At 40.9% G+C, this 25,767-nt stretch overlaps 1 protein-coding gene across 3 annotated transcripts in view; it reads right to left on the bottom strand.

Moving 5' to 3' along the window:
- The window catches only part of LOC117512002 (partitioning defective 3 homolog), a 1,323,734-nt gene that overhangs the window by 265,642 nt on the left and 1,032,325 nt on the right, over nucleotides 1-25,767 (bottom strand). For all 3 annotated transcript variants that reach the window (XM_034171933.1, XM_034171942.1, XM_034171950.1), the window contains one exon: nucleotides 9,117-9,245. In XM_034171933.1, coding sequence (XP_034027824.1) covers nucleotides 9,117-9,245 — 129 coding nt within the window. The remainder of the gene's footprint in view (nucleotides 1-9,116; nucleotides 9,246-25,767) is intronic.

Genomic DNA, 25,767 nt, shown 5'->3' with positions numbered 1-25,767 from the left:
CAGTTAAATTCCGCAAGCGATGATACAGAATCGTCTGTTAATGCAAAGCAGTTAAACTCTGTAAGGAGGGTGCGGACTCCTCTGTTTATATACGCGTACCGGTAGGGGATAAAAGTGATCACATAAAACAGTTAAACTCCGTAAGCGATGATACAGAATCGTCTGTTAATGAAACACAGTTAAACTCTGTAAGGAGGGCGGACTCCTCTACGGTTGCGAGGGACGCAAGTAGTTAAATTCCGGAAGGAGGATACGGACTCCTCTGTTTTAATACGTAAAGGAAATCCCGGGTAGAAATACGTGCACTGTAAAAAAGTAGTTAAATTTGGCAGGGACGGCGGAGTCCCCTAATGCAGGACATTAGTTAAATTTCACGGGAGGGCGAGAATACGCGTACGATTATTAAAAGTGTTTCTATGTGTAAATAGTGTTTTGTGTAAGTGTAAATAACTGTGTGAAAGTGTAATACTTTGGACAACGTTAGTGACAACCGTGCGTGTGGAAGCAGAGGCAAGTGATTCCGCTTCCTACGGGGAGGTGAAAGGAATCAACCACACGACGGCAAATTAATTGTCACGTCCAAAGAAAGTGTGAAAACTTCAGATTTAGAACACCCTAGGTGTGCCCCCGTCTGAAGTCCAAATTATAACAAGGGATAATAAAAATGGGGGGTAAGACGTCTATAAATAAGGAAAATTTATCAACTGACGACTGGAAATTTATGGAAGCAAAAAAAAAATCCAAAAACAACAAAAAATTGGAGACCTGGATTAATAAACATGACTTTGACGGACGACTGAACCTGATCAGCATACAGAAGCTAAAGAAGGAGTTAGAACAGCAACATAAAGGTGATGAGAAAAAGATGCAGAAAGTAGGGGCAGATTTAGTGGCATTTTGGGAGGAAGAAGCAGAGAACAGACAGAAGGGAGCAGAGAAGCGACGATTAGAGAAAGCAAGGAAAAAGAAAGCTGTAGGTAAGGCAGAAGAAGATGTGATAATTCAGCACAGAGAACCAGAACAGCCTCAACAATCACCGCTGGCTGGATCGTCGGTGACAACAACACCTTTATCTCCTCTACCAGAGGATGACGATGTACCGCCACCACAGTATGATTTGGCAGTAAAACCTAAGGTAAAAAGTGAAAAACCAGAAAAACCACAAACACGCAGTCAAGCGAAAGTGCCCACAGCCCCTCCCATGGTGGAACACAGTGACCAGGGAGGTGCCTATCCTATGATAGAAGTACCAAATCCTCGTGCAGGAACAGCAGGACAGCGATCAACCATGCTCGTATATCGAACATGGAATGCTGATAATATCAAAGCAGCAGTCGACATGATACCATCGCCACATGTCGATATCGAGGGATTTATGCAGGATATAGAAAACATTAGAAGTTCTTACCACCTTAGTGGACCTGAAGTCCAACAGGTGTGGATGAAAGCATGTGGCCCTAAAATGGAGTCAGATACGCGGAGACTGGAATCCTGCAGACCAGGATGGCGTACCATTGCCACATGATGATCCAGTCTTGAAAACAAGAGTGGAAGCTATGATTACACGTGCAAAAGGTGTGTTAGGACCAAAGATAAATTATACTGAAATTACCAGGACAACTCAGAAAGAAGGAGAGCCATGGATAGAGTTTAGATGCAGATTTGAGAGTGTATTTAGAGTCCATAGTGGCATATTGCCAGGAACACCAGTGTATGAAAACAAATTGAAAAATGTTTCACCTGTGAAGCTGACAATGACCGATTTGATTCATGATGGCAACTCAACAGCTGTCATAACGGTAACAGGTGCCACTGAAGATGTTTTAAAATTGAGATTCACAGGTATGCCATTACATGTGTCACTTTGTAAACCATATTTGACAGAATGGCAAGAATTGGGACTGACAGTCATAACAGCTTTGTCAGCCACTGATTGGAGCAGAGTTGGACCACGAACGGAGTTCAGTCCATCAACTAAATTGTATAAAGTGCCAGTTAATGTCTCATTGGTGCTGACAGCTGGAACACACATTAATGTGTCCACTTCACAATCCTGAGTGTTTCAGTTGAGTCCTGAAGAGGATGATCTTCTCTCTTCTGTACCATCAGGATTGTGGACAACAGGTCCTTCAGACGTAGGACTGATAAAAAAATGCACAACCTGTAGTTATAAGACCAAAAACAGAATACAGACCATGTGTAAGACAGTATCCATTGAAACCTGATGCAATTGAAGGAATCAGGCCGGTAATAGAGAATTTATTAACAGCAGGAGTAATAGTGCCATGTCCAGATTCACCATGTAACACACCCATATTTCCTGTAAAAAAAGGCTCCGCCCTCAGTGGGATGGAGATAGATTCAAGATCTGCAGGCAGTAAATGCTGCTGTGATTAAAAGAGCACCATGTGTACCAGATCCGCACACACTGTTAAGCTCATTGAGATTAAATTCTAGTTGTTTTTCTGTAATAGATATCAGTAATGCATTTTTTTTTTTTTCTGTACCAGTACACCCAGATAGTCAATTCTGGTTTGCTTTTACAAACGATAAGGACAACGATATACATTTACCAGATTACCGCAGGGTTACGCAGAGAGTCCAACTATTTATTCTCAAGTCATGTCAGCATGTTTAGCCAATTTCGTTCCACCGGCAGATAGCCAACTATTAGTGTATGTTGATGACATTCTGATTGCCTCTGACACACGAGAAAACTGCATAACTGACACAGTAGCATTATTATGTTTCTTATTTGATAATGGCCACAAAGTGAGTAAAAACAAAGTTCAGTTGTGTAGGGATAAAGTAAAATATTTAGGACATGAATTATCAGCCACAGGGCGCACGATCCTGTCTGACAGGAAGGAAGCAATTTTGCACGCCTCAAAACCACAAACCAAAAAGCAGATGATGTCATTTCTTGGACTGACTAATTACTGCAGAGCATGGATTCCCTGCTATGCAGAATTGACTAGTCCACTTTCTGATTTGATGTACAAGGATGATATTTCAATGTCAACCGTGTTGGAATGGAACAAAGAAGCTGAGGAAGCTTTTGTAAAAGTAAAACAAACATTAGTGTCATCCACAGTTTTGGCACTACCAGATTATAGTAAACCATTCATTCAAACAGCTGATTGTAAGAATGAGTCCATGACTAGTGTTTTGGTTCAAGTGTATGGCTCAAAATTAAGGCCAGTTGCCTACTACTCATCTAAATTGGATGCAGTGGCAAGTGCTCTACCACCATGTGTACAGGCTGTTGTTGCAGCCTTTATGGCTGTTCAAAGTAGCAGTAATGTTGTTCTATTCCATCAGTTGACACTGGAAGTTCCACATGCAGTTTCTGCACTTCTGTTGCAGACAAAAATGAGCCTTTTGTCCCCAGCAAGACATCTTTCGTGCATGTCCTTGCTATTATCACAACCACACCTTACGGTAGAGTGCTGTACGACATTGAATCCATCCACATTGATACCCTTACCTGAGGATGGTGAGCCGCACAATTGTCTTGATGTAGCTACGGTCTGTACGAAAGCACGCCCAGACCTCCAGGACACACCCATCCCAAACAGTACAATTGTGTATGTGGATGGTTCTTCCACTGACAAAGCTTATGGACAAACACAATCTGGATATGCTGTTGTCACAAATTCAGAAGTATTGGATTCTGCTTCATTGCCATCGTCATTTTCAGCACAAGCAGCTGAATTAGTTGCTTTAACTGCAGCTTGCTATCTGTTTAAAGGTACGGCTGTATCAATTTATACAGACAGCCAGTACGCTTTCAGCACAGTGCATGTGTTTGCAAAACTGTGGGAGGAGCGTGGAATGGTGACATCATCTGGAAAGCCAGTGACTCATGCCACTCTCCTAACTGCCCTACTGCAAGCTGTGAAGTTGCCTCAACAAATTGCTATATGCAAATGTGCGGCTCACACCAAAGGCTCTGACAGTGTTTCAAAAGGAAATGATGTTGCTGACAAAACCGCAAAGGCGGCAACAGCTCTTTCTATTTTTCTCCTATATGACACCCCTCCGGATATGACCACAAAAGAAACCCATATTGCCAAAAAATATGTTTAAATGGGCAGCTATTATGAGCCATGGCGTGACGCATGTCTCATCAGGGGGTATGATATCGCAATTGCAATCTATTTTTTGTCTTTATGGGTTCGATGCATATGCAAAACAGCATTGTAGAGCATGCATGACATGTGCAAAACACAACTCACAAGGCAATTTGAGACCCCAAAGAGGCAAATTTCCAACACCACAATATCCCTTTCAAGTGATTCATATGGATTATATACAGCTGAGTAAACATGAAGGGAAGGAATTTTGTTTAGTCATAATTGATGCCTTCTCAAAATGGGTAGAATTGTTCCCTACAAAACATGCAGGTGCACTTACAGTGGCTAAGGCATTGTGCAAAGACATCATTCCATGATTTGGAATACCAGAAACAGTCTATTCAGATAATGGAGCGCATTTTGTTAATACAATAGTGCAATACGTAGGAGAAGCGCTACAGGTCAATCTCAAAAATCATTGTGCTTATCAACCACACAGTGCCGGATTAGTGGAAAGGACAAAGGGCACATAAAAGGGCGCAATAAAAATAAGATTAAGGAAATGTATAGAAGAGACAAAACAAACCTGGATTGAATGTTGGACCTAGTAAAATTGTATATGAGAATAACACCAACACCATCAGGGTTAACACCATTTGAGATACTTTATGGACGACCATATCGTCTACCAATTTTGACATGGATACTAAAACAGCAGATGAGGAACAAACATTAGCAAATTTTATGAAAAAGACATTAACACAGAAAGAGATAACTTAAACACATTTACTGCCGAATAATTTTGATCTTCCACAGGACGGCCTTCCAGTAGTCTAGCCAGGAGACTGGGTGTTCATCAGAGTCCAGTCCTCGTTGGGAAGGTCTATACCAAGTGCTGTTAACAACACCAACTGCAGTAAAGATAGCGGAGAGATCAACGTGGATACATCACTGTAAGATACAGCGTGTGTTGGCGGCCTCCACAGTGGAAGGGGAAGTCTGGCTACAAAGGGAGTCTATTTAATTAGCAATAGATTGTCTCAATGCCAGTGAAGCAGGGAGATCCTTGCACTATTAGGTGAGGTGGTTAACAACACTGTATCCTAGCAATCATGACTGAACTACAGCAGACCCCGGAGCGGCGTGCTCAGCGCCGCCGCTGCCGGACTGTTGGTAGGGCAGCCGGTTGCGTTGTGATCTTAGTGTGTTTCGTGCTCCTCGGATTCCTGGCCTGGTGGAATGGAATTACGTTACTAATTGTTATGTTTGTTCACAGATACCTATATCCTCAACACACCCAGCTCTGACGGCTAAACCGTACCCTGCTAGGGTGACAGAATGTCTTATCATACGGATGCATAATCAAACTGTATTTCGGGGGCAGCAGTTCTCAGCAAATCTGATAAGATGTAACACCACTTGCCTCAGTGCAACCACTTATATGATAGGGATTTCAACAGAGGACGTACAAGCGTGCCCAAGTGCTGCTCCATTGACTAGACTGAAGGGAAATGCAAAAATATCATCACGTTAAATTGTCATCACAACGGCCATTCCCAATTTGCTTTTACGGGACAGGGAATAAAAATGTAGGTAAAATTAAGAAACGTCTGTGTACCCAAACGTATGTTTTATCAAATAATTTAAGCCTAACCAAAACATAATATGTGGATGGTACTTATCTTCATCACATTGGACGGGGATGTAATTATACAGGCTCCTGTCCATGGGGAACGGATGAATCATGTGCTTATGTTAGTAAGTTTTTGCTACCACCTATAAATGGTACTCCGGTGTATGATGACATCTATTGGCTTTATGGTTCCAGACTGTACATGAGTCTCCCACCAAATTGGGGTGGTGTGTGTGCACCTACCCAGGTGACTGACCATACATATGTGGTAGGACCTCCACAGAGAAGAATGGCAGCACCAGACGGAGGAGATTGATATACCCAGATGTGTTACCACATGATCACATGTGGGGCTCGGATGTACTAAAGGACCAAAAAATTGTGGTCTGTAGGAGATAAAATAGCACATTCATTGTTCCCCTGGATAGGAGTGGGAAAAAATTCATTAACGATTGAAACTCTGAATTATCGATTGGGTCTGTTCATGAATGTAACTAAAAAAATAGTAGCAGCTCAAAACACTGAAATAGATGCTTTACGTACCATGGTGATGCAAAATCGCATGGTTTTAGACTTGCTTACTGGTTCACAGGGAGGAGTTTGTGTTCTGCTGAACACAACATGCTGTACTTTCATCCCAGACTCCATTCATTCAGTGGATATGCAGGACGCATTGGAAGAGCTGAATAAACTTCGTGATGCAATGCATAAAGACACCCTAGCCGTGAACCGGTGGAATCCCTGGTCCTGGTTGACTTCAGGACCATGTTGGCAGTTACTATTGAAAATGGTGACACCAGTTATTATAGTCCTAATTCTGATTGGACTTTGCATGTGTTGTGTGATCCCTTATATCAAAACAATGGTTGGCAAAATGGTGTCAAATACATTTGTACAGTGTAATCTGGCCTTCCAACAAACTATGCCAAAATATCAAGCATTGAAACAGTCAGACCTTAGTGGAGAAAACTGTAATGACTGTACTGAGAATTATGATGATATTGAAAAGCTCACAACTCCAGTTCAAGCTTGAACTGTTGACGTGATGAGTTAACACACTCTTAGCCTATGAAGCTTTAGCTGAAAAAGTAATAAGACAAGTGGTGTAGTCGAATAATACAGAAAAAACAGTTCATTTATACCAGTCGGTAGGAGTGATGTATGGTGGTGGTGTGGTGATAACAGAATCTTTGACAGACTGCCACGAAATGTGTCAGGTTATTGTGCATTAATATCATTATTGTTACCCATGACCCCTGAAGACGTTACGACATATGCAGCCTCTCTTATTCCTGAGGATTGGCAGAAAGGCATAGCCAGACATAGAGTAAAAAGAGATTGGAAAGGAGTAGGAAATCCAACATATATTGACGCAATAGGAGTCCCCAGAGGAGTGCCTGACGAGTATAAACTGGTTGATCAAATAGCAGCTGGATTCGAATCTCCATCTGTTGGTGGTGTTCAATTAATAAAAACGTGGACAGAATAGATTAAGTTAATAAACTAACTAACTAAGCTGGGTGATGCCTACTGTATGTTTAACAGGTGATAAACAGGTGGGAAATGTTAAGGATTTTATATATATATATATATGTTATCACTGTTAAACATTTGTACCTTTGTCTTCTTTCTTATGAAAACGGTGTTGTGCTGTTTGCACTTCACCCTGAGAATGTATGTGTTATTCAACCTTGTTTTAGCTTTGTCTTCTTTCTCATGAGAACGGTGTTGTGCTGTTTTGCACCTGTCTTAACCAAGCCTGAGAATTCAATTTTGTTTTAGCACTCTGGGGTCAATCTGAGCTGGGAATGAAGGGCTGGATGTACTTATTATTATAATATAACTTTGTTTTCGCAGCCTCTAACGACTGGGAGTAAGAGAACGTTTTGACTGTTGTGATGTGGTGCTTAGTGTGAAGGAGTGTGAAGGACAGGACACTTCAGGCAGATGCAGAACAGCTGATAACTGCAACAGACGAACGAGATGTGCTGACCTGTGTAAAAGAAAGTGTCCTTCCTTACAGCTGCACTTATTGACGTATGCGTTTATGTTACGGGAAGAAACTTGTCTTGCGTCATCACCCCCACCCTTAGGACAAGTTTTTTGTTTATGTGATGAGGGCGTCTCTTAATAAAAAGAGCGGAAAAGCAGGCCAGACTTTAGTGTAGCCTTGGTGTACAGCCTGGCCGCACTCCGCGCGTAAAATTTGACTTTCTGTCTCACTGGTGTTTCTTGACTCTGTTTGTCTTGTTAAAGGTTTTAAAAATGTTTGGAGGAGAAAATACCCAACACTCACACATGCAGAACAGACACAAACAAAACAGGGAATGGGAATCTGCTGCAAGACAGACAAAGAAACTGGGAAACCCAGAGTAGGACGATATTCAAATGCAGTTGGGAGGATTGTGAGGATGTGGATTATACATATCTCATGCCCGCTCTGTTCCCGTGTTGATTCTGCTGCTTATTGTGAGACGCTAGGGAGACGCTCAAAGGGGACAAAGCGAATGAAGAGCCAGGCTCGCGTCTGCAGGGTGCACCGAAGGAAATGTGTTGGGCCTTCTGCCAGGGAGGGTTGCACCCACAGCGGAGGCAACTTTAAGCTGTTGCAGTCTACCCCCACCCCCAGCCAAAAAATAAAAAAAAGACATGCCACAAGGTCTTGAAGAAGGACAGATGTTTCATTCAGCAGGGAAGAGGCTTTTTGCATATTTTGGTTATGTTAACTTGTGTTTGTGGCAACATGCATTTTTGTGAGAGCCATCCACTCGTCTCTCCATTTGCCATGAGATTGAGGTATCGAGACCTATTGTTTCTATTCAATTAGATGCCATTACCAATAGCAGTTTGAATTCTGACTTCCACTGGCTGTTGCAGGAGCAACTAGCTGTCTTTTCATTCACCTCACTGAACAGAATTAAATAGGATTTCTCTCTTTGGATGAGACACCTGCAGCAAAAGCAACACCTGTCCATATTACTTTGGACGCCCACAAACACCAAAGGATGCCAACTGAAGAGGGATGAGAAAAAAAGCAGCAGTATATCTTTGAGCAATTAACAACATCAGCGAACTGCAGGAGAAGACAAATGCAAAGTTCATTGATTCTGTGATTATAGTGAGCAACATTCAATCATCCCAAATCCACAGGGGCCTATGAGCACCATTAGGAGTCAGTGTCTTTGAACAACAGCAATCCATGAATGAACTATTTAATGTCCTCATATAAATGTGAGGGACTTACAAATTGAAATGAGTTCCATCACAGAATTTCCTAACCACACGTTGTTTGTTAATTAGGAAGGATTGTTGAATTTTCTGGTCTTCGGTGTTCTTTTTTACTATTCCCTCTGTCTGGACCTAACTGTTTTTCCTTTAGCAATCCAAAGTTGTGTCTCAACACTCACCTCTCTTGTTCCAGTCTCATCCTCAGGGTGTCCTCTTCTGATGCCTGCATGTCCTCAGATTTAGATTTACTGGAGGCCTTCCTCTCTACCCTGTCACCTGGCCGCTCATCCCGCCGTGGCTTTCCAAATCTGAGTGAAGGGAGAAAAGCATATTTAATTGAGGCTCTGACTTTAATCATTTCCAACCCGTGGACTTTTTTCTTTTACAGCAGCACATATCTTTTTTGCCTGTAAAATTTAGGAAAAAAACTCAGAAGGAAATTAAAGTGTCAACCTGTCAGACTCTTCAGGTGGGTTTTTGCGCTACATTATGGCTCACAGGGAGCTGTGTTCCTTATTCAAAGAATAACTTGGCCTTTTCCATATAAATGAAATCAAAAAGCATGAAGCCAGAACAAAGAATAACATGCTGAATTCCCAACATGTTAAGTCTCCTTTCAGGGGAAAAGGAAAAAAAAAAAAGAAAAATCACCGTGCAGCATTAAAGGTTTCAACAGCGGAAAATGGCACGAGTCTCCCTTTTGATAGCAAAGATGAGCTCCCATTTCCTCCCTGAGCTGTCGCATTAGAGTGATGACAGCACTGACAGCTCATGATTTAGTTTGGAGCCAAGGGGGAACAACAACTTGCAACCAGGAGAAATGTAAGTGGAGGAAACAGGCGAGTTTGCCAGCATCATTTGTAACTTTCTAGGTAACGTTGCAAACTTCTACATTTTAATGACACACCGGTGGTGGTAAAACCATGACAGCTTTACAGTGAGTTGAGAGGAAGCCAAGACGATGATCGTAAATTCCTCTGGTCGGCCAATCTGGGTATTGGGTGAGTAAATGAGTAAAGAATATGGCTGACTGAATGGTGTGAGGAAATAATGAGAAATGGAAAGTAGAAAAGAGGAATGCAGTAGACAGGGAGTACATTTACTGGTCTGCTTGCTGACAAACACACATTAAGACAACTGTATTATCTACTTGACTGGTTCAGACTTTACTCTCAAAAAAAATGTGCTCATGGATACTCTGAAGATCAGATGCCAAGGTTACACATGCACCATATTCAAACACAGATAATAAGCACAGTGACGGGATACGACAGGAAAAATTATGATGTCACATTCTCCTGCTTCAGTTGTGTCATTGAACACAATGGGCCAAAGGATTATAGCCAGATATTACTGATTACAGAGTTAAGGCATACTTGTGGGCTGAGCATCTGTACCATGGCATTCCACTGGCTTTGTGTTTGCTTGATAAATTAAAAGACAGATAAATTAGAAGACACCCAATGCACCATGTCTTTTGTGTGCTGATTGAAAATAAAATCAACCAGCTGTGTTGCTGATGTACCCATGCTATCACTCTGAGATGTAGATAAATACAGCATTTGCAATTCTGCAATTTTAATCTGGAAAGTAAACGCCAAAAATTAGTGTGCGTGTGTCTCACTGATTAAAGTAGGGTTGTGAAAAAGAGCCATCTGATATTGATAAAAACAAACAAACACAAACTGAACAAGCTGTATGTTTGAACGCCACTGTGCCCATCAACAAGTGTTCCGACTGTCTTATGTTCTATCAGTTTCTGAGATATTGAACTAAAATGGTTATTAAAAATGATGGGTGGAAACAGGCAGTGACAAAGAAATCAAAAACAGGGCCCTCAGTCGGGAAGGGCCGACAGTCAAGAAGAGAATTCCCCTTTCACACACCAACACGGACTTTTGATACAAAGTTTTCCCACATTTGGAAGTTCAATCATTTATAGTTAGGTTTGTTCAATTAATTCAATTTCAATTTAATTCAATTTATTTAGTTTATATAGCGCCAAATCACAACAAAGCTGCCTCAAGGTGCTTCACACAAGTAAGTGTGTGTAATTAACAGAAATAGTTTTCAAGGATTTGGGAATTAAAAGGCAATTTAAAAAAACAAACTGCAAAACATGATCTCTAGCAGTCATTAGTTTGTGTCACTGAAGAAAAATGAATGAAAAGATCAAAGTTCATATCTTCACTGAAAAACAATTTCAAGTTAGATTTTTCCAAGAACACAATGTCGTTATCAGTGCATCAAATAACAAAAAAATACATATAGAAACAGGAATTCTTATTATAGACAATATAATCAAGGTGGTAAAAGGGGAACAGTTATATTGATTTCAGCTCCATCATTTTGTATAACTCAAAGAAACGCAAACAACAGATGGAAGGTACATTACTGTTAAGGGAAATCTGTCATGGTTTGAGTTTTGCTTGGTGTTCTGGGTTGTTTGTTCTCTTGTGCTGTTAGTTACTTTTTGTGTTTCATTGGGTATACTTGGCTTCTTCTCTTGCTGGGTGTTTCTCTCTCTTTCTCTGGCCACGCCCTGTTCTGGTGCTTTCCAGGCACACCTGTCCCTGATTTGTTTGTCTCTCGCCAGTTTGTCGTGCCTTGTGCCTTCAATCCAGCTCTGTTCTTGCGTTCCTTAGTTCTGCCTGCCTCTTTGTGTGTACCTGACCTCCTGCCTGTTGCTTTGACCACGCTTGATTGCCTGATGTTTCTTGTACTGCTGCTTTTCCTGGACTGCCTTCTCGTGTACCGACCTCCGCTGTCTTCTACAGTAAAACCATCTAAAAACCAGAGCTGTTCGCTTGAGTTGTGCATTTGTGTCCTACAGTTCCAGACCATTCCGCCTGACAAAAACTAAAAAATAAAATAATAAATCTGATAAATGTAAATGCACCACCTGAAAGTTAGAAGGGTTTCTTTAATTCAATATAATAGCAGCAGAATCAGAAGGGTAATTAAATTGTGAGGGGAATTCTAATGTAGTTATGAATTATTGTTTAGATAAAACAAGTCTTCAGGGAAGCAATAACCAAATAACAAGTATATTAAGTTGTCACTGGATAAGTAGGGATAAGAGATATTTGGATAACAGTACACATTTTGGACAAAGGAGTATACCCATTATTCAGTTACACACTCAAGAGCAGTTTACTCCATTATAAAAATGGAAGAGTTATATACAGGTTTCAGCTTTCACACTGTTTGTATGTTTCCATTTGTGTGTGGGTTTCTGTGAGATGCTCAGTGGTGCTAATCGGGTTTTGTGTGTTCAATCACTGTAGTTAATAATCATTCTGCAGTATGTCTCTCCTTCTTCTTGTCTCCCTCTTGCATCTGCCTGTGAGTTTGCATGGTGCTCTGCCTTCAATCTGTTTGCACACCTGTACAAGATGTATTAATCACACACTTGATAATTGTTTTGTCATTACCTTTTCTACTTCCATCATGGTCACCGTCTTTCTTCAGTCCAGTCTGAAATCATGCATGCTTGTCTGTTTCTGTATCTCTCAGTTGCCTTGTCACCACTGCCACTCATCACATCCGTCATTGGGTCTGCTTGACTTATCCGTTTTGTGAATCCCACCATGTGTTCCAAGGTGGTCAGCACTGAACTTCATCTTTAAAATAAATTTACTTCAGTCTGCAAAACCTGCATTTTGTCCTGCATTTGGATTCTATTCCTGCTAATCCTGATAAGAGTGGAGGAATATATGTGAGGCAGTTGTATCAGATGACAGGAAAAGAAGAAAGATAAAAGAAAAACTTATACTAGAGACTTAGAGCCTGGTTTACAAAAGGTTTGCGTATGGTAAAATGTGTACAAACATCATTGCACGTGCAAATACACCTGCATGCTGAGTCACTAACAGTGTGCAATGATGACGGCATCTGTCAAATATGCAAAATAGCACACATTGACCATTTCGCAAATTTTCAATCATGCATATGCAATTTGGGGTTTGTCCACCCAAGTACGCAAAATACTGGGAGAGAACATGCAAATAGTTAATTTTGCTAACAAAACTCAATTTACCAATGTGAAAAGGAAATTTTATATATATAGTTATATATACGAGGGCTGTCAATAAAGTAACGGTCCTTTTTATTTTTTTCAAAAACTATATGGATTTCATTCATATGTTTTTACGTCAGACATGCTTGAACCCTCGTGCGCATGCGTGAGTTTTTCCACGCCTGTCGGTGACGTCATTCGCCTGTGAGCACTCCTTGTGGGAGGAGTCGTCCAGCCCCTCGTCGGAATTCCTTTGTCTGAGAAGTTGCTGAGAGACTGGCGCTTTGTTTGATCAAAATTTTTTCTAAACCTGTGAGACACATCGAAGTGGACACGGTTCAAAAAATTAAGCTGGTTTTCAGTGAAAATTTTAACAGCTGATGAGAGATTTTGAGGTGATTCTGTCGCTTTAAGGACTTCCCACGGTGCGAGACGTCGCTCAGCGCTCTCAGGCGGCGTCATCAGCCTGTTCAAGCTGAAAACCTCCACATTTCAGGCTCTATTGATCCAGGACGTCGTGAGAGAACAGATAAGTTTCAGAAGAAGTCGGTTTCAGCATTTTATCCGGATATTCCACTGTTAAAGGAGATTTTTTTAATGAAAGACGTGCGGACGGATCCGCGCGTCGGGACGCAGCCGACGCGGTGCGGTGGCACAGGAAAAACACCTCCGTGTTGATAACCATTTGTTAAAATCCAGGCGGCTTTTGATGGCTTTCAGTGGAGTGAGTATATGAGAAATTGTTTAACAGGCAGGACATGTTCCAACTTGTCCTTAAGGCTTTCAACAGAGGTGTTTTTCCTGTGGCGGAGCGTCGCGGCGGCTGCGTCCCGACGCGCGGACCCGTCCGCACGTCTTTCATTAAAAAAATCTCCTTTAACAGTGGAATATCCGGATAAAATGCTGAAACCGACTTCTTCTGAAACTTCTCTGTTCTCTCACGACGTCCTGGATCAATAGAACCTGAAATGTGGAGGTTTTCAGCTTGAACAGGCTGATGACGCCGCCTGAGAGCGCTGAGCGACGTCTCGCACCGTGGGAAGTCCTTAAAGCAACAGAATCACCTCAAAATCTCTCATCAGCCGTTAAAATTTTCACTGAAAACCAGCTTAATTTTTCGAACCGTGTCCACTTCGATGTGTCTCACAGGTTTAGAAAAAATTTTGATCAAACAACGCGCCAGTCTCTCAGCAACTTCTCAGACAAAGGAATTCCGACGAGGGGCTGGACGACTCCTCCCACAAGGAGTGCTCACAGGCGAATGACGTCACCGACAGGCGTGGAAAAACTCACGCATGCGCACAAGGGTTCAAGCATGTCTGACGTAAAAACATATGAATGAAATCCATATAGTTTTTGAAAAAAATAAAAAGGACCGTAACTTTATTGACAGCCCTCGTACATTGTAAACACATAGATAGACAGACAGACAGACAGACAGACAGATAGATAGACAGACAGATAGATAGACAGATAGATAGATAGATAGATAGATAGATAGATAGATAGATAGATAGATAGATAGATAGATAGATGAAGCAATCAACACACTGACAAATGGAAAATGACCTGAAAGTGATGTGTACTATGCATCATAGGATAACATTTGCACCCTCTCTCTTCGATTAATTTCAGTCGACAATTCTCAGTAACAACATAGTTATGCTCAAACATTTACATACCCTTAGATTTTTTTGGTTACTTTCTGTTGTCATTATGATTTTAAAAGAGTAAACAGTTGTTTGACAATAAACGGCTTCACCCAACCATTAACCAAGAGTGGTGGAAAAAAAAAAACTTTTTGTGTATCATCCATATTCTCTAAAATATGGCCAAAAAAAAAAAAAAATCAAAAATTATTCCAGGGTGTGTAATATTTTGAGTATGACTGTATATCGATGGAGGAATTAATTCATAAAATGTTTCTATTTTGGAGAAAAAAATTGTGAAGAAACAGGATTCATAAAAGGGGGTCAACTAGGATAACACAAAGACAACTAACGGAACAAGCATGAAAATCAGAGTACACTGTTTGTAACTGTAGATGCACTAAAGGCATTTCACTGTGTGTATAATATGTTCCTGTATCACATTTTGGAAAGATTAAGCTTTGACAGTAAATCAGTGTAGTGTGTAAAGACTCTGCTATATCAACAACTGACAGCCAGGATTAAAATAAATGGAAATCTAACAGATAAAATTCAACTGCAGAGATTGACCAGACAAGGCTGTGTTCCCCATCACTGACTGGATTTGCTAACACATTAATGCCATTTTCAGAAAACCATGAGCACAATGTTTAGGCAGGACAAGGAAGGAGCTTGTTTGAGTGACATGCAACATAGAAGATCAAATGTCATTTCTGACACTGATGAAATGATTTGAAACATATAGAGATATGTCAGGATAAAGAAAGAACATTTACAAAACAAAAATTATAACACACATAAATCACACAATATCAAAAAATAAGTGAGGAATTTCATAAATTTAAGTGGAACTTAAAATCAAAAAGATACCTCAGGCTAGCACTCATAAAACAATTGACAAAATTGTACAAAGCAAATTACAATAAATTAAATCATGAAATACATAAAAGATATAACACTACTTCACTACTTAACTTCAGATTGGCAATACGGAGGATTAAAATGAATATTCCTCCCGGACTGCTTTATTTGACTCAGTCTCTGCCTGCAGACATATCAGAAACCCCATTTCTGTCTTAGCATAAAATATCATTCAGATTTATTGGGGCTGGTAAAAGGCCTAGTATAAGTATAGATATGAAACACTCCAGCTGCTCCAGTATGTGATGGCTTAGAAATTCAGAAGGTAGAGAAATATTTTTAAGTGGCACAGCTACGGTCAGTTTTTGCTGGTGTAAAGTGGATTATAAAACAAAGTGGAAAGATACTGATAAAGATAGAAGTAGATATCCAATTCACCGTGAAACTGCAGATGTAAAGCCGTTGCGAGAGAATTAGAGAAAAAAGAGAGAGACAGAGAGGGAGAGAAAGGGAGAGAGAAAGAGAGAGAGAGCGCGAGTGTCAGAGAGAGAGAACAAATACAGACATTATCTACATTGCAAATGTGGTCGAGAAAGATAGGTGATACAAATGTGAAAAATGCAAAGTCACAGTACTAAAATGGATGACTTATGATGAGAAATATGAACCAGCAAGATATGGTTGTGGGTTTGAAGCAATTGGGATAAACAGCATGGTGTACTTTTGAAAATGAAACACAGGGGGAGATTTTACTCATTATAAAGAGACAAAGTAATCTCGAAAAGCACAAGTGTTACATGTATCTGCAAGTACGAGACTATCATAAGAAAGAAATCAAGATGAATCCCTTGAAGAAAGTGAATGGAGTCATTAAAAATGTAATAAGTCCTTATAATGGAAGTTAAATAAGTATCATAGCCTTATTTTACAAAGAAGTGGTGAATAATATTAAATACTAAATACATCAAAGGAAGAAGAGAAAACTACATTAAGTTATCAGATAACAATGGACAAAACCTGGACAAATGACCATACAACAACTAATACGAGGGCTGTCCATAAAGTATAGGTCCTTTTTATTTTTTTCAAAAACTATATGGATTTCATTCATATGTTTTTACGTCAGACATGCTTGAACCCTTGTGCGCATGCGTGAGTTTTTCCACGCCTGTCGGTGACGTCATTCGCCTGTGAGCACTCCTTGTGGGAGGAGTCGTCCAGCCCCTCGTCGGAATTCCTGACAACGGCGCCTGGGACCGCTGCACGACGTCTCGCTCCGTGGGAAGTCCTTAAAGCGACAGTATCACCTCAAAATCTCTCATCAGCCGTTAAAATTTTCACCGAAAACCAGCTTAATTTTTCGAACCGTGTCCACTTCAATTAAATTCAATTTTATTTATATAGCGCCAAATCACAACAAACAGTTGCCCCAAGGCACTTTATATTGTAAGGCGAGGCCATACAATAATTACGGAAAAACCCCAAAGGTCAAAACGACCCCCTGTGAGCAAGCACTTGGTGACAGTGGGAAGGAAAAACTCCCTTTTAACAGGAAGAAACCTCCAGCAGAACCAGGCTCAGGGAGGGGCAGTCTTCTGTTGGGACTGGTTGGGGCTGAGGGAGAGAACCAGGAAAAAGACATGCTGTGGAGGGGGGCAGAGATCAATCACTAATGATTAAATGCAGAGTGGTGCATACAGAGCAAAAAGAGAAAGAAACACTCAGTGCATTATGGGAACCCCCCAGCAGTCTAAGTCTATAGCAGCATAGCTAAGGGATGGTTCAGGGTCACCTGATCCAGCCCTAACTATAAGCTTTAGCAAAAAAGAAAGTTTTAAGCCTAATCTTAAAAGTAGAGAGGGTGTCTGTCTCCCTGATCCGAATTGGGAGCTGGTTCCACAGGAGAGGAGCCTGAAAGCTGAAGGCTCTGCCTCCCATTCTACTCTTACAAACCCTAGGAACTACAAGTAAGCCTGCAGTCTGAGAGCGAAGCGCTCTATTGGGGTGATATGGTACTATGAGGTCCCTAAGATAAGATGGGACCTGATTATTCAAAACCTTATAAGTAAGAAGAAGAATTTTAAATTCTATTCTAGAATTAACAGGAAGCCAATGAAGAGAGGCCAATATGGGTGAGATATGCTCTCTCCTTCTAGTCCCCGTCAGTACTCGAGCTGCAGCATTTTGAATTAACTGAAGGCTTTTCAGGGAACTTTTAGGACAACCTGATAATAATGAATTACAATAGTCCAGCCTAGAGGAAATAAATGCATGAATTAGTTTTTCAGCATCACTCTGAGACAAGACCTTTCTAATTTTAGAGATATTGCGTAAATGCAAAAAAGCAGTCTTACATATTTGTTTAATATGTGCTTTGAATGACATATCCTGATCAAAAATGACTCCAAGATTTCTCACAGTATTACTAGAGGTCAGGGTAATGCCATCCAGAGTAAGGATCTGGTTAGACACCATGTTTCTAAGATTTGTGGGGCCAAGTACAATAACTTCAGTTTTATCTGAGTTTAAAAGCAGGAAATTAGAGGTCATCCATGTCCTTATGTCTGTAAGACAATCCTGCAGTTTAGCTAATTGGTGTGTGTCCTCTGGCTTCATGGATAGAAAAAGCTGGGTATCATCTGCGTAACAATGAAAATTTAAGCAATGCTGTCTAATAATACTGCCTAAGGGAAGCATGTATAAAGTGAATAAAATTGGTCCTAGCACAGAACCTTGTGGAACTCCATAATTAACCTTAGTCTGTGAAGAAGTGTCCCCATTTACATGAACAAATTGTAATCTATTAGATAAATATGATTCAAACCACCGCAGCGCACTGCCTTTAATACCTATGGCATGCTCTAATCTCTGTAATAAAATTTTATGGTCAACAGTATCAAAAGCAGCACTGAGGTCTAACAGAACAAGCACACAGATGAGTCCACTGTCTGAGGCCATAAGAAGATCATTTGTAACCTTCACTAATGCTAACCAAATACCGGCATCACTGAAAGCAGCCAAAGATAACGATACGTCTTTGGGATGGTTATGAGTAATTTTTTCTCTAATAGTTAAAATTTGATTAGCAAAGAAAGTCATGAAGTCATTACTAGTTAAAGTTAAAGGAATACTCGGCTCAATAGAGCTCTGACTCTTTGTCAGCCTGGCTACAGTGCTGAAAAGAAACCTGGGGTTGTTCTTATTTTCTTCAATTAGTGATGAGTAGTAAGATGTCCTAGCTTTACGGAGGGCTTTTTTATAGAGTAACAGACTCTTTTTCCAGGCTAAGTGAAGATCTTCTAAATTAGTGAGACGCCATTTCCTCTCCAACTTACGGGCTATCTGCTTTAAGCTGCGAGTTTGTGAGTTATACCACGGAGTCAGGCACTTCTGATTTAAAGCTCTCTTTTTCAGAGGAGCTACAGCATCCAAAGTTGTCTTCAATGAGGATGTAAAACTATTGACGAGATACTCTATCTCACTTACAGAGTTTAGGTAGCTACTCTGCACTGTGTTGGTATATGGCATTAGGGAACATAAAGAAGGAAACATATCCTTAAACCTAGTTACAGCGCTTTCTGAAAGACTTCTAGTGTAATGAAACTTATTCCCCACTGCTGGGTAGTCCATCAGAGTAAATGTAAATGTTATTAAGAAATGATCAGACAGAAGGGAGTTTTCAGGGAATACTGTTAAGTCTTCAATTTCCATACCATAAGTCAGAACAAGATCTAAGATATGATTAAAGTGGTGGGTGGACTCATTTACATTTTGAGCAAAGCCAATTGAGTCTAATAATAGATTAAATGCAGTGGTGAGGCTGTCATTCTCAGCATCTGTGTGGATGTTAAAATCGCCCACTATAATTATCTTATCTGAGCTAAGCACTAAGTCAGACAAAAGTTCTGAAAATTCACAGAGAAACTCACAGTAACGACCAGGAGGACGATAAATAACAACAAATAAAACTGGTTTTTGGGACTTCCAATTTGGATGGACAAGACTAAGAGTCAAGCTTTCAAATGAATTAAAGCTCTGTCTGGGTTTTTGATTAATTAATAAGCTGGAATAGAAGATTGCTGCTAATCCTCCGCCTCGGCCCGTACTACGAGCGTTCTGGCAGTTAGTGTGACTCGGGGGTGTTGACTCATTTAAACTAACATATTCATCCTGCTGTAACCAGGTTTCTGTAAGGCAGAATAAATCAATATGTTGATCAATTATTATATCATTTACTAACAGGGACTTAGAAGAGAGAGACCTAATGTTTAATAGACCACATTTAACTGTTTTAGTCTGTGGTGCAGTTGAAGGTGCTATATTATTTTTTCTTTTTGAATTTTTATGCTTAAATAGATTTTTGCTGGTTATTGGTGATCTGGGAGCAGGCACCGTCTCTACGGGGATGGGGTAATGAGGGGATGGCAGGGGGAGAGAAGCTGCAGAGAGGTGTGTAAGACTACAACTCTGCTTCCTGGTCCCAACCTTGGATAGTCACGGTTTGGAGGATTTAAGAAAATTGGACCAGATTTCTAGAAATGAGAGCTGCTCCATCCAAAGTGGGATGGATGCCGTCTCTCCTAACAAGACCAGGTTTTCCCCAGAAGCTTTGCCAATTATCTATGAAGCCCACCTCATTTTTTGGACACCACTCAGACAGCCAGGAATTCAAGGAGAACATGCGGCTAAACATGTCACTCCCGGTCCGATTGGGGAGGGGCCCAGAGAAAACTACAGAGTCCGACATTGTTTTTGCAAAGTTACACACTGATTCAATGTTAATTTTAGTGACCTCCGATTGGCGTAGCCTTAGCCAGCAGTTTCAAATTTCCTTCAATGTCGCCTGCTCTGGCCCCCGGAAGACAACTGACTATGGTTGCTGGTGTCGCTAACTTCACATTTCTCAAAACAGAGTCGCCAATAACCAGAGTTTGATCCTCGGCGGGTGTGTCGCCGAGTGGGGAAAAACGGTTAGAAATGTGAACAGGTTGGCGGTGTACACGGGGCTTCTGTTTAGGGCTACGCTTCCTCCTCACAGTCACCCAGTCGGCCTGCTTTCCCGGCTGCTCTGGATCTGCCAGAGGGAAACTAACGGCGACTAAGCTACCTTGGTCCGCACCGACTACAGGCTACTGGCTAGCTATAGAATTTTCCACGGTGCGGAGCCGAGTCTCCAATTCGCCCAGCCTGGCCTCCAAAACTACGAATAAGCTACACTTATTACAAGTACCATTACTACTAAAGGAGGCCGAGGAATAACTAAACATTTCACACCCAGAGCAGAAAAGTGCGGGAGAGACAGGAGAAGCCGCCATGCTAAACCGGCTAAGAGCTAGTAGCTGCGCTAAGCTAGTGGATTCCTAAAAACACGCAAAGTGAATAACGTGTAAATAATTTAGAGGTGATTCAGCAGAGGGAGTGCTTTAGTTAAGGCACGTGAAGATTACACTGTGAAACAAATTGTTATCTAGGTAACTAGATCAATCTAACTGCGCAGATTAAACAGCTAACAGATACAGCAAAACAGCAAAACACCGCTGTGCTCCGGAACAGGAAGTGATACAATACCGCAGTGAGAGCCAACCACCAGTAGAGGCACTTCGATGTGTCTCACAGGTTTAGAAAAAATTTTGATCAAACAAAGCGCCAGTCTCTCAGCAACTTCTCAGACAAAGGAATTCTGACGAGGGGCTGGACGACTCCTCCCACAAGGAGTGCTCACAGGCGAATGACGTCACCGACAGGCGCGGAAAAACTCACGCATGCGCACGAGGGTTCAAGCATGTCTGACGTAAAAACATATGAATAAAATCCATATAGTTTTTGAAAAAAATAAAAAGGACCTATACTTTATGGACAGCCCTCGTACAAGAAGGCAAAGGGACTTCTCTTAGAAAAATTTGGTTTGCTTCTTTTATATACCCAAGTTTAAAAGTAGACGTTTGAAGAAATCTTGCCATGTCTTCTCAGAGGCATTATTTTTGAAAGGTCCAAAGGTAACCAGTTTTGGGGAATGCAAAGGAATGTGTTAAATAAGGAAGAAAGATAGAAAAGCTCCTTGAATTGTTCAGTTTTTACCTTTTCAATTTCACAGAAGGTATTATTCAATAAAATGGTAGTTATTTGGACAGCTATCATTTCTGGCAGGCAAAAAAGCTATCACAAGAAAATGTGGAAAAGTGGATCTACCGACATTAAAGCAACATGTACGGAAGTGTATGAAGAAACACATTTGATGGAAAACCCTACACATGTATTGAGATTGCATAAAGCACAGCTGAAAGAAAAATAGATCAAAAGAACAGTGAAGACACTGGTGACAGTGATCCAGGACAATGGAGATTAATACAGAGTCAGAGAGGAATTAAAAAAACAAAAAAACAAAACAAAAAATAAAAACACTGGAACACTGGTCTTTTCTTGTTTAAAAACGGGATTTCAACTTTGGGTGACAAAACTCCATGAAACTTACTGAAAAAGAATCAAATGAATGTAATGGTTGTTAGAATGGATGCAGCAAATTCAAGGACGTGTGAAGATACGTATATGAAAATGTTCACTTCGCAAATAATGATATAATGACAACACCGGCACAGCTCATTATGCTTCTGCGACATAGTGTTTTTAATTTTACATCAAATTATTAAAATCTTAAAAATAGATCAGACAAGTTTGACTTTAGGCCAGTGGAAATGAATATATTCATGCCATGGGACACACTTTTCCTCACAATTGTTTATTATTCTACTTTGCATTAAAGGCAGGCAGGGCTTTTGTGCAAATGGCCCCCCTTTTGTTGTGGCTGCTTAGGATCTGTGGTGGTTTGAAAGCAGCTGAGGCCTGGTGGGAGATCCTGCGCTTGTGGGTGATTCTTAGACTACGGGCACTTATTATGTCCTTTGATCATATTGTATGAAAAACAGAAAAAAGGGGAAATTTCACACTTTTATAATTATCTTTACAATGAAAGTGTGTTAAGAAATTTGTTCTAGTAGTCTATGATGACTTTTTCACCTTTTTTCAGCATCATTATATGCAAATATTGCCGTTTTGTGCTTGTCCCACACCCAGACTTTTGATCTTCAATGATAAAAATGAATGGTAAAGAAACGTTTTTCTAATGTTTTAAAATATCTCTGAATAAAATATCAGTAAAATAATCAAAACATAATTGGGGTATTCAATGTCATACAACTGTTGTGATTTTGTTAAACAAAATGTAGTTGTCCCACACTATTGCCGTAATTTCCACCACAACACTGTAATGTCCCTTTAAACAGTTTGTATGAAAGATTGTTTGGGTAGTTTCTATGGAGTTTAACAGTGACATCAGAGCACATGTATATAGCGCCAAATCACAACAAACAGTTGCCCCAAGGCGCTTTATATTGTAAGGCAATGGTGTGGTGGTAATTACATTTACAAGGCCAATAGTTAAAGAATCACCCTTGTACTGAGAGTTCAGGACAAGATGAAAGAGAATTATGTGGTGTTATGTTTCGGACGCGGTTGGAGCACCGACCCAGCGTTTGAAAGGACCCAGCATAAAATAAGCAGAGCACGGTTCAAAGGATAACAGAATTTAATAAACATAACAGTGAGTGACGTGCTAAACAACTAAAAAGTTCGCGGTCTGGTGAGGTGGAAACACGGCGCGCTCTCAACAGCGCAAACGGTCCGGAGCCACAGCAGTTCGGACCCAGGGACCCCGCCGACACCCCCCAGGTGGCCGCGACAAACCAAGTCTGTGAAGAAAGAAAACATGGAGGTGAGTCCAACTCCACACAGAGAGACACAACTCAAAGGTGCACGCAATCAGCAAACACTTCCTGGCTCAAATCTATACATCAGCTTTTCACCCTGCAGGCACGGAACAACTCAGTTCAAATCTCCACTGCAGCAGAAGCTGATTAGACAATTAGCATAACGTGACAGCTCAACAACACAAGGTGTGAGGGACACCAAATCCACTGTCATTACTTCATAAAAGTCACCAAAACCAAATTACCTCAGGAAGTGTGCTGAAGAGCGTGAGACCTCACCCAATCCTCCTTCACAGACTGTGGCGTCAAACCTGGAGCGGTCTCTGCGTCCGTGATGGTGAGATTGTTCTCCTGACGTCGATCTCACACGTCTGCTCACAAGGTCGAGTCTCTGGCAATCACACACTGTGCATTCAAGGTTTAAATGCAGCAATCTCTGATCAAGACAAAATACACCACAGCTGTGAGTCCTGATGACCTGCACGTGAAAACAAGCCTCAGGTGTTCAGGGTGAGGTCCTAATGCTCAGCCACTCAGTCCTGAATGCATACCACCTGGTGGGAGAAACAGAAAACAAAAACCAAGCCAGCCAACCACCCCAGCCCACAACATGTGGATACTTTTCAAACACAGATAGCATACATTACCCGATTAATTAATCAACAAATGGTTCCAGTAAGGCATAAAACTCTGGGCTGTAGGATTGCTAATAACAGGGAGGGTGCTATCCATCACTAGGACAGGTGACGGCTTCCCTCGCCTCTCTTCAAGGACTTTCATTAACTTTGTGAGGTAAATTCACCTTTTCCATTGCCAGTTTTTTTCTTACTGTCTTCTTTTGAAAAATTAATTTCAAATAAAAAAAAATAGATAAATAAATAATGAAATAACCTCATGGATGACAAACTCCTGTCCTAACCTTTTTTCTGCTTTTTGTTTTGGATCAACTTCACAAAGTGAGGCATTTGTCATAGTGAAACGTATTGGCAGATTAGGCTGGGCAGAACCCAAGGCACACAGCAGGTCCTGTATCAAAGGCTATTCCCCAATCGCTGGTGGCCATCAAAGCAGTCAGAGGGAAGGTACAATACCACCAGAGTTATTAGAAGGCTATCAGGACACTGACTGTTGACTGGCTCCCTGACGAAACAGTTCTGCCCTTCACAGTCTGAGCCCTGACATAGGGACTGTGATGGAACACAGGATTAACCACCAAACCTCCATTAACTCCCAAACCCCAGTGTAATATTTCTATACGCAACAATTTTTTCAAAAGACATATCCAAAGATCTGAGGCAGGCAGTACTGACTTTCATACCTGTCCCTGGAAGTTAAGTATGTCATTTGAGAAAAAGGAAAAGTGATTTAAAACAAAAAGAAAACAAATTAAATCTGACTTAATCTTTGTGAGGTGGAAAAACAACTCAGGCGTATGGATAAATCTCTTGAGCCAGTACTACCACCTGGGCATTAATCAGAGATGGCATCAGGATAGCTGTATTGAGAGTGAGGTTGATGAGCCTTGATAATAAGTTATTGATTGGCAGCTGCAACTCATGGATAGAATGACAATGTAGAAACTACAGTATAGCTTGCAGGTTTGGAGCAAAGTGTTCAAGCTGGATCAATAGTACTTATAGCCAATACCAACTTTAAGAAAATGCAAGAAACAGAAGTCTAAAATAAAATAAAAAAATATCTGGAGAGATTATCTGGAGAGACCTTGTACCAAAGACATCCAGCCTTTGGTCACTGGTTAACTTCCAGTGACCTTCACAAACAAGTAAAGACCAGCTCACCAGGGCCTCATGCACAAAAACATGGCATACATCTGTCTCCACGCTAACGTTCAGATGTCTCAAAAGTGAAATGACCGTGAAAATATGCGGTGCATCACGCGAAAATCCAGGCTGGCATACGCACGTTTCTGCAGCTATTGTTCCACTGCCGACACACAGAGGTGATGCTAGGAACCCTTAATAGTGTGAAAACAAGCAGTCACCACCAAGTGATGAGTAAAATGGCATTAACAATGGCTGCGTTTGCATTGTTGGAAGACCTTGTAAATGGTGAAATCCGACGTGAGCACGTATTCAGGGAATGCGAGGATTTACTTGCAAATGACGATAAATGGCTCATATGCTGATTTCGATTACCAAGGCCACTGTTACTGGAGTTGCACGCAGAACTGCGACAACCCACAGCGTAATACAGCGAGAAGCCAGAGGCTGCCTGTACCCACACAGGTGCTGACCACACTGGACTTCCCGGCAACAGGGGCATTCTAGTGGGCGCTCGCCGATCCATCAGGAGTGTGCCTGTCAATCTTGAGCCGAGCCATGCCAACTGTATTATTATTATTATTATGATTATTATTAGTAGTAGTAGTAGTATTATTTAAAAGACATGCATGTTATGTGAATTGGAAACTTTCTAATTATCCAAGTCTCTCTTGCAAAAGAGGTCTCAATCTCAATGGGACTAACCTGGTTAAATAAAGGTTAAATTAAATTTTTTTTATTATTATTATTATTATTAT

Source organism: Thalassophryne amazonica, chromosome 1 (assembly GCF_902500255.1).
Source record: "Thalassophryne amazonica chromosome 1, fThaAma1.1, whole genome shotgun sequence".
In the NCBI taxonomy this organism is placed as follows: Eukaryota; Metazoa; Chordata; class Actinopteri; order Batrachoidiformes; family Batrachoididae; genus Thalassophryne; species Thalassophryne amazonica.
This window is presented reverse-complemented; position numbering and strand designations above follow the sequence as displayed.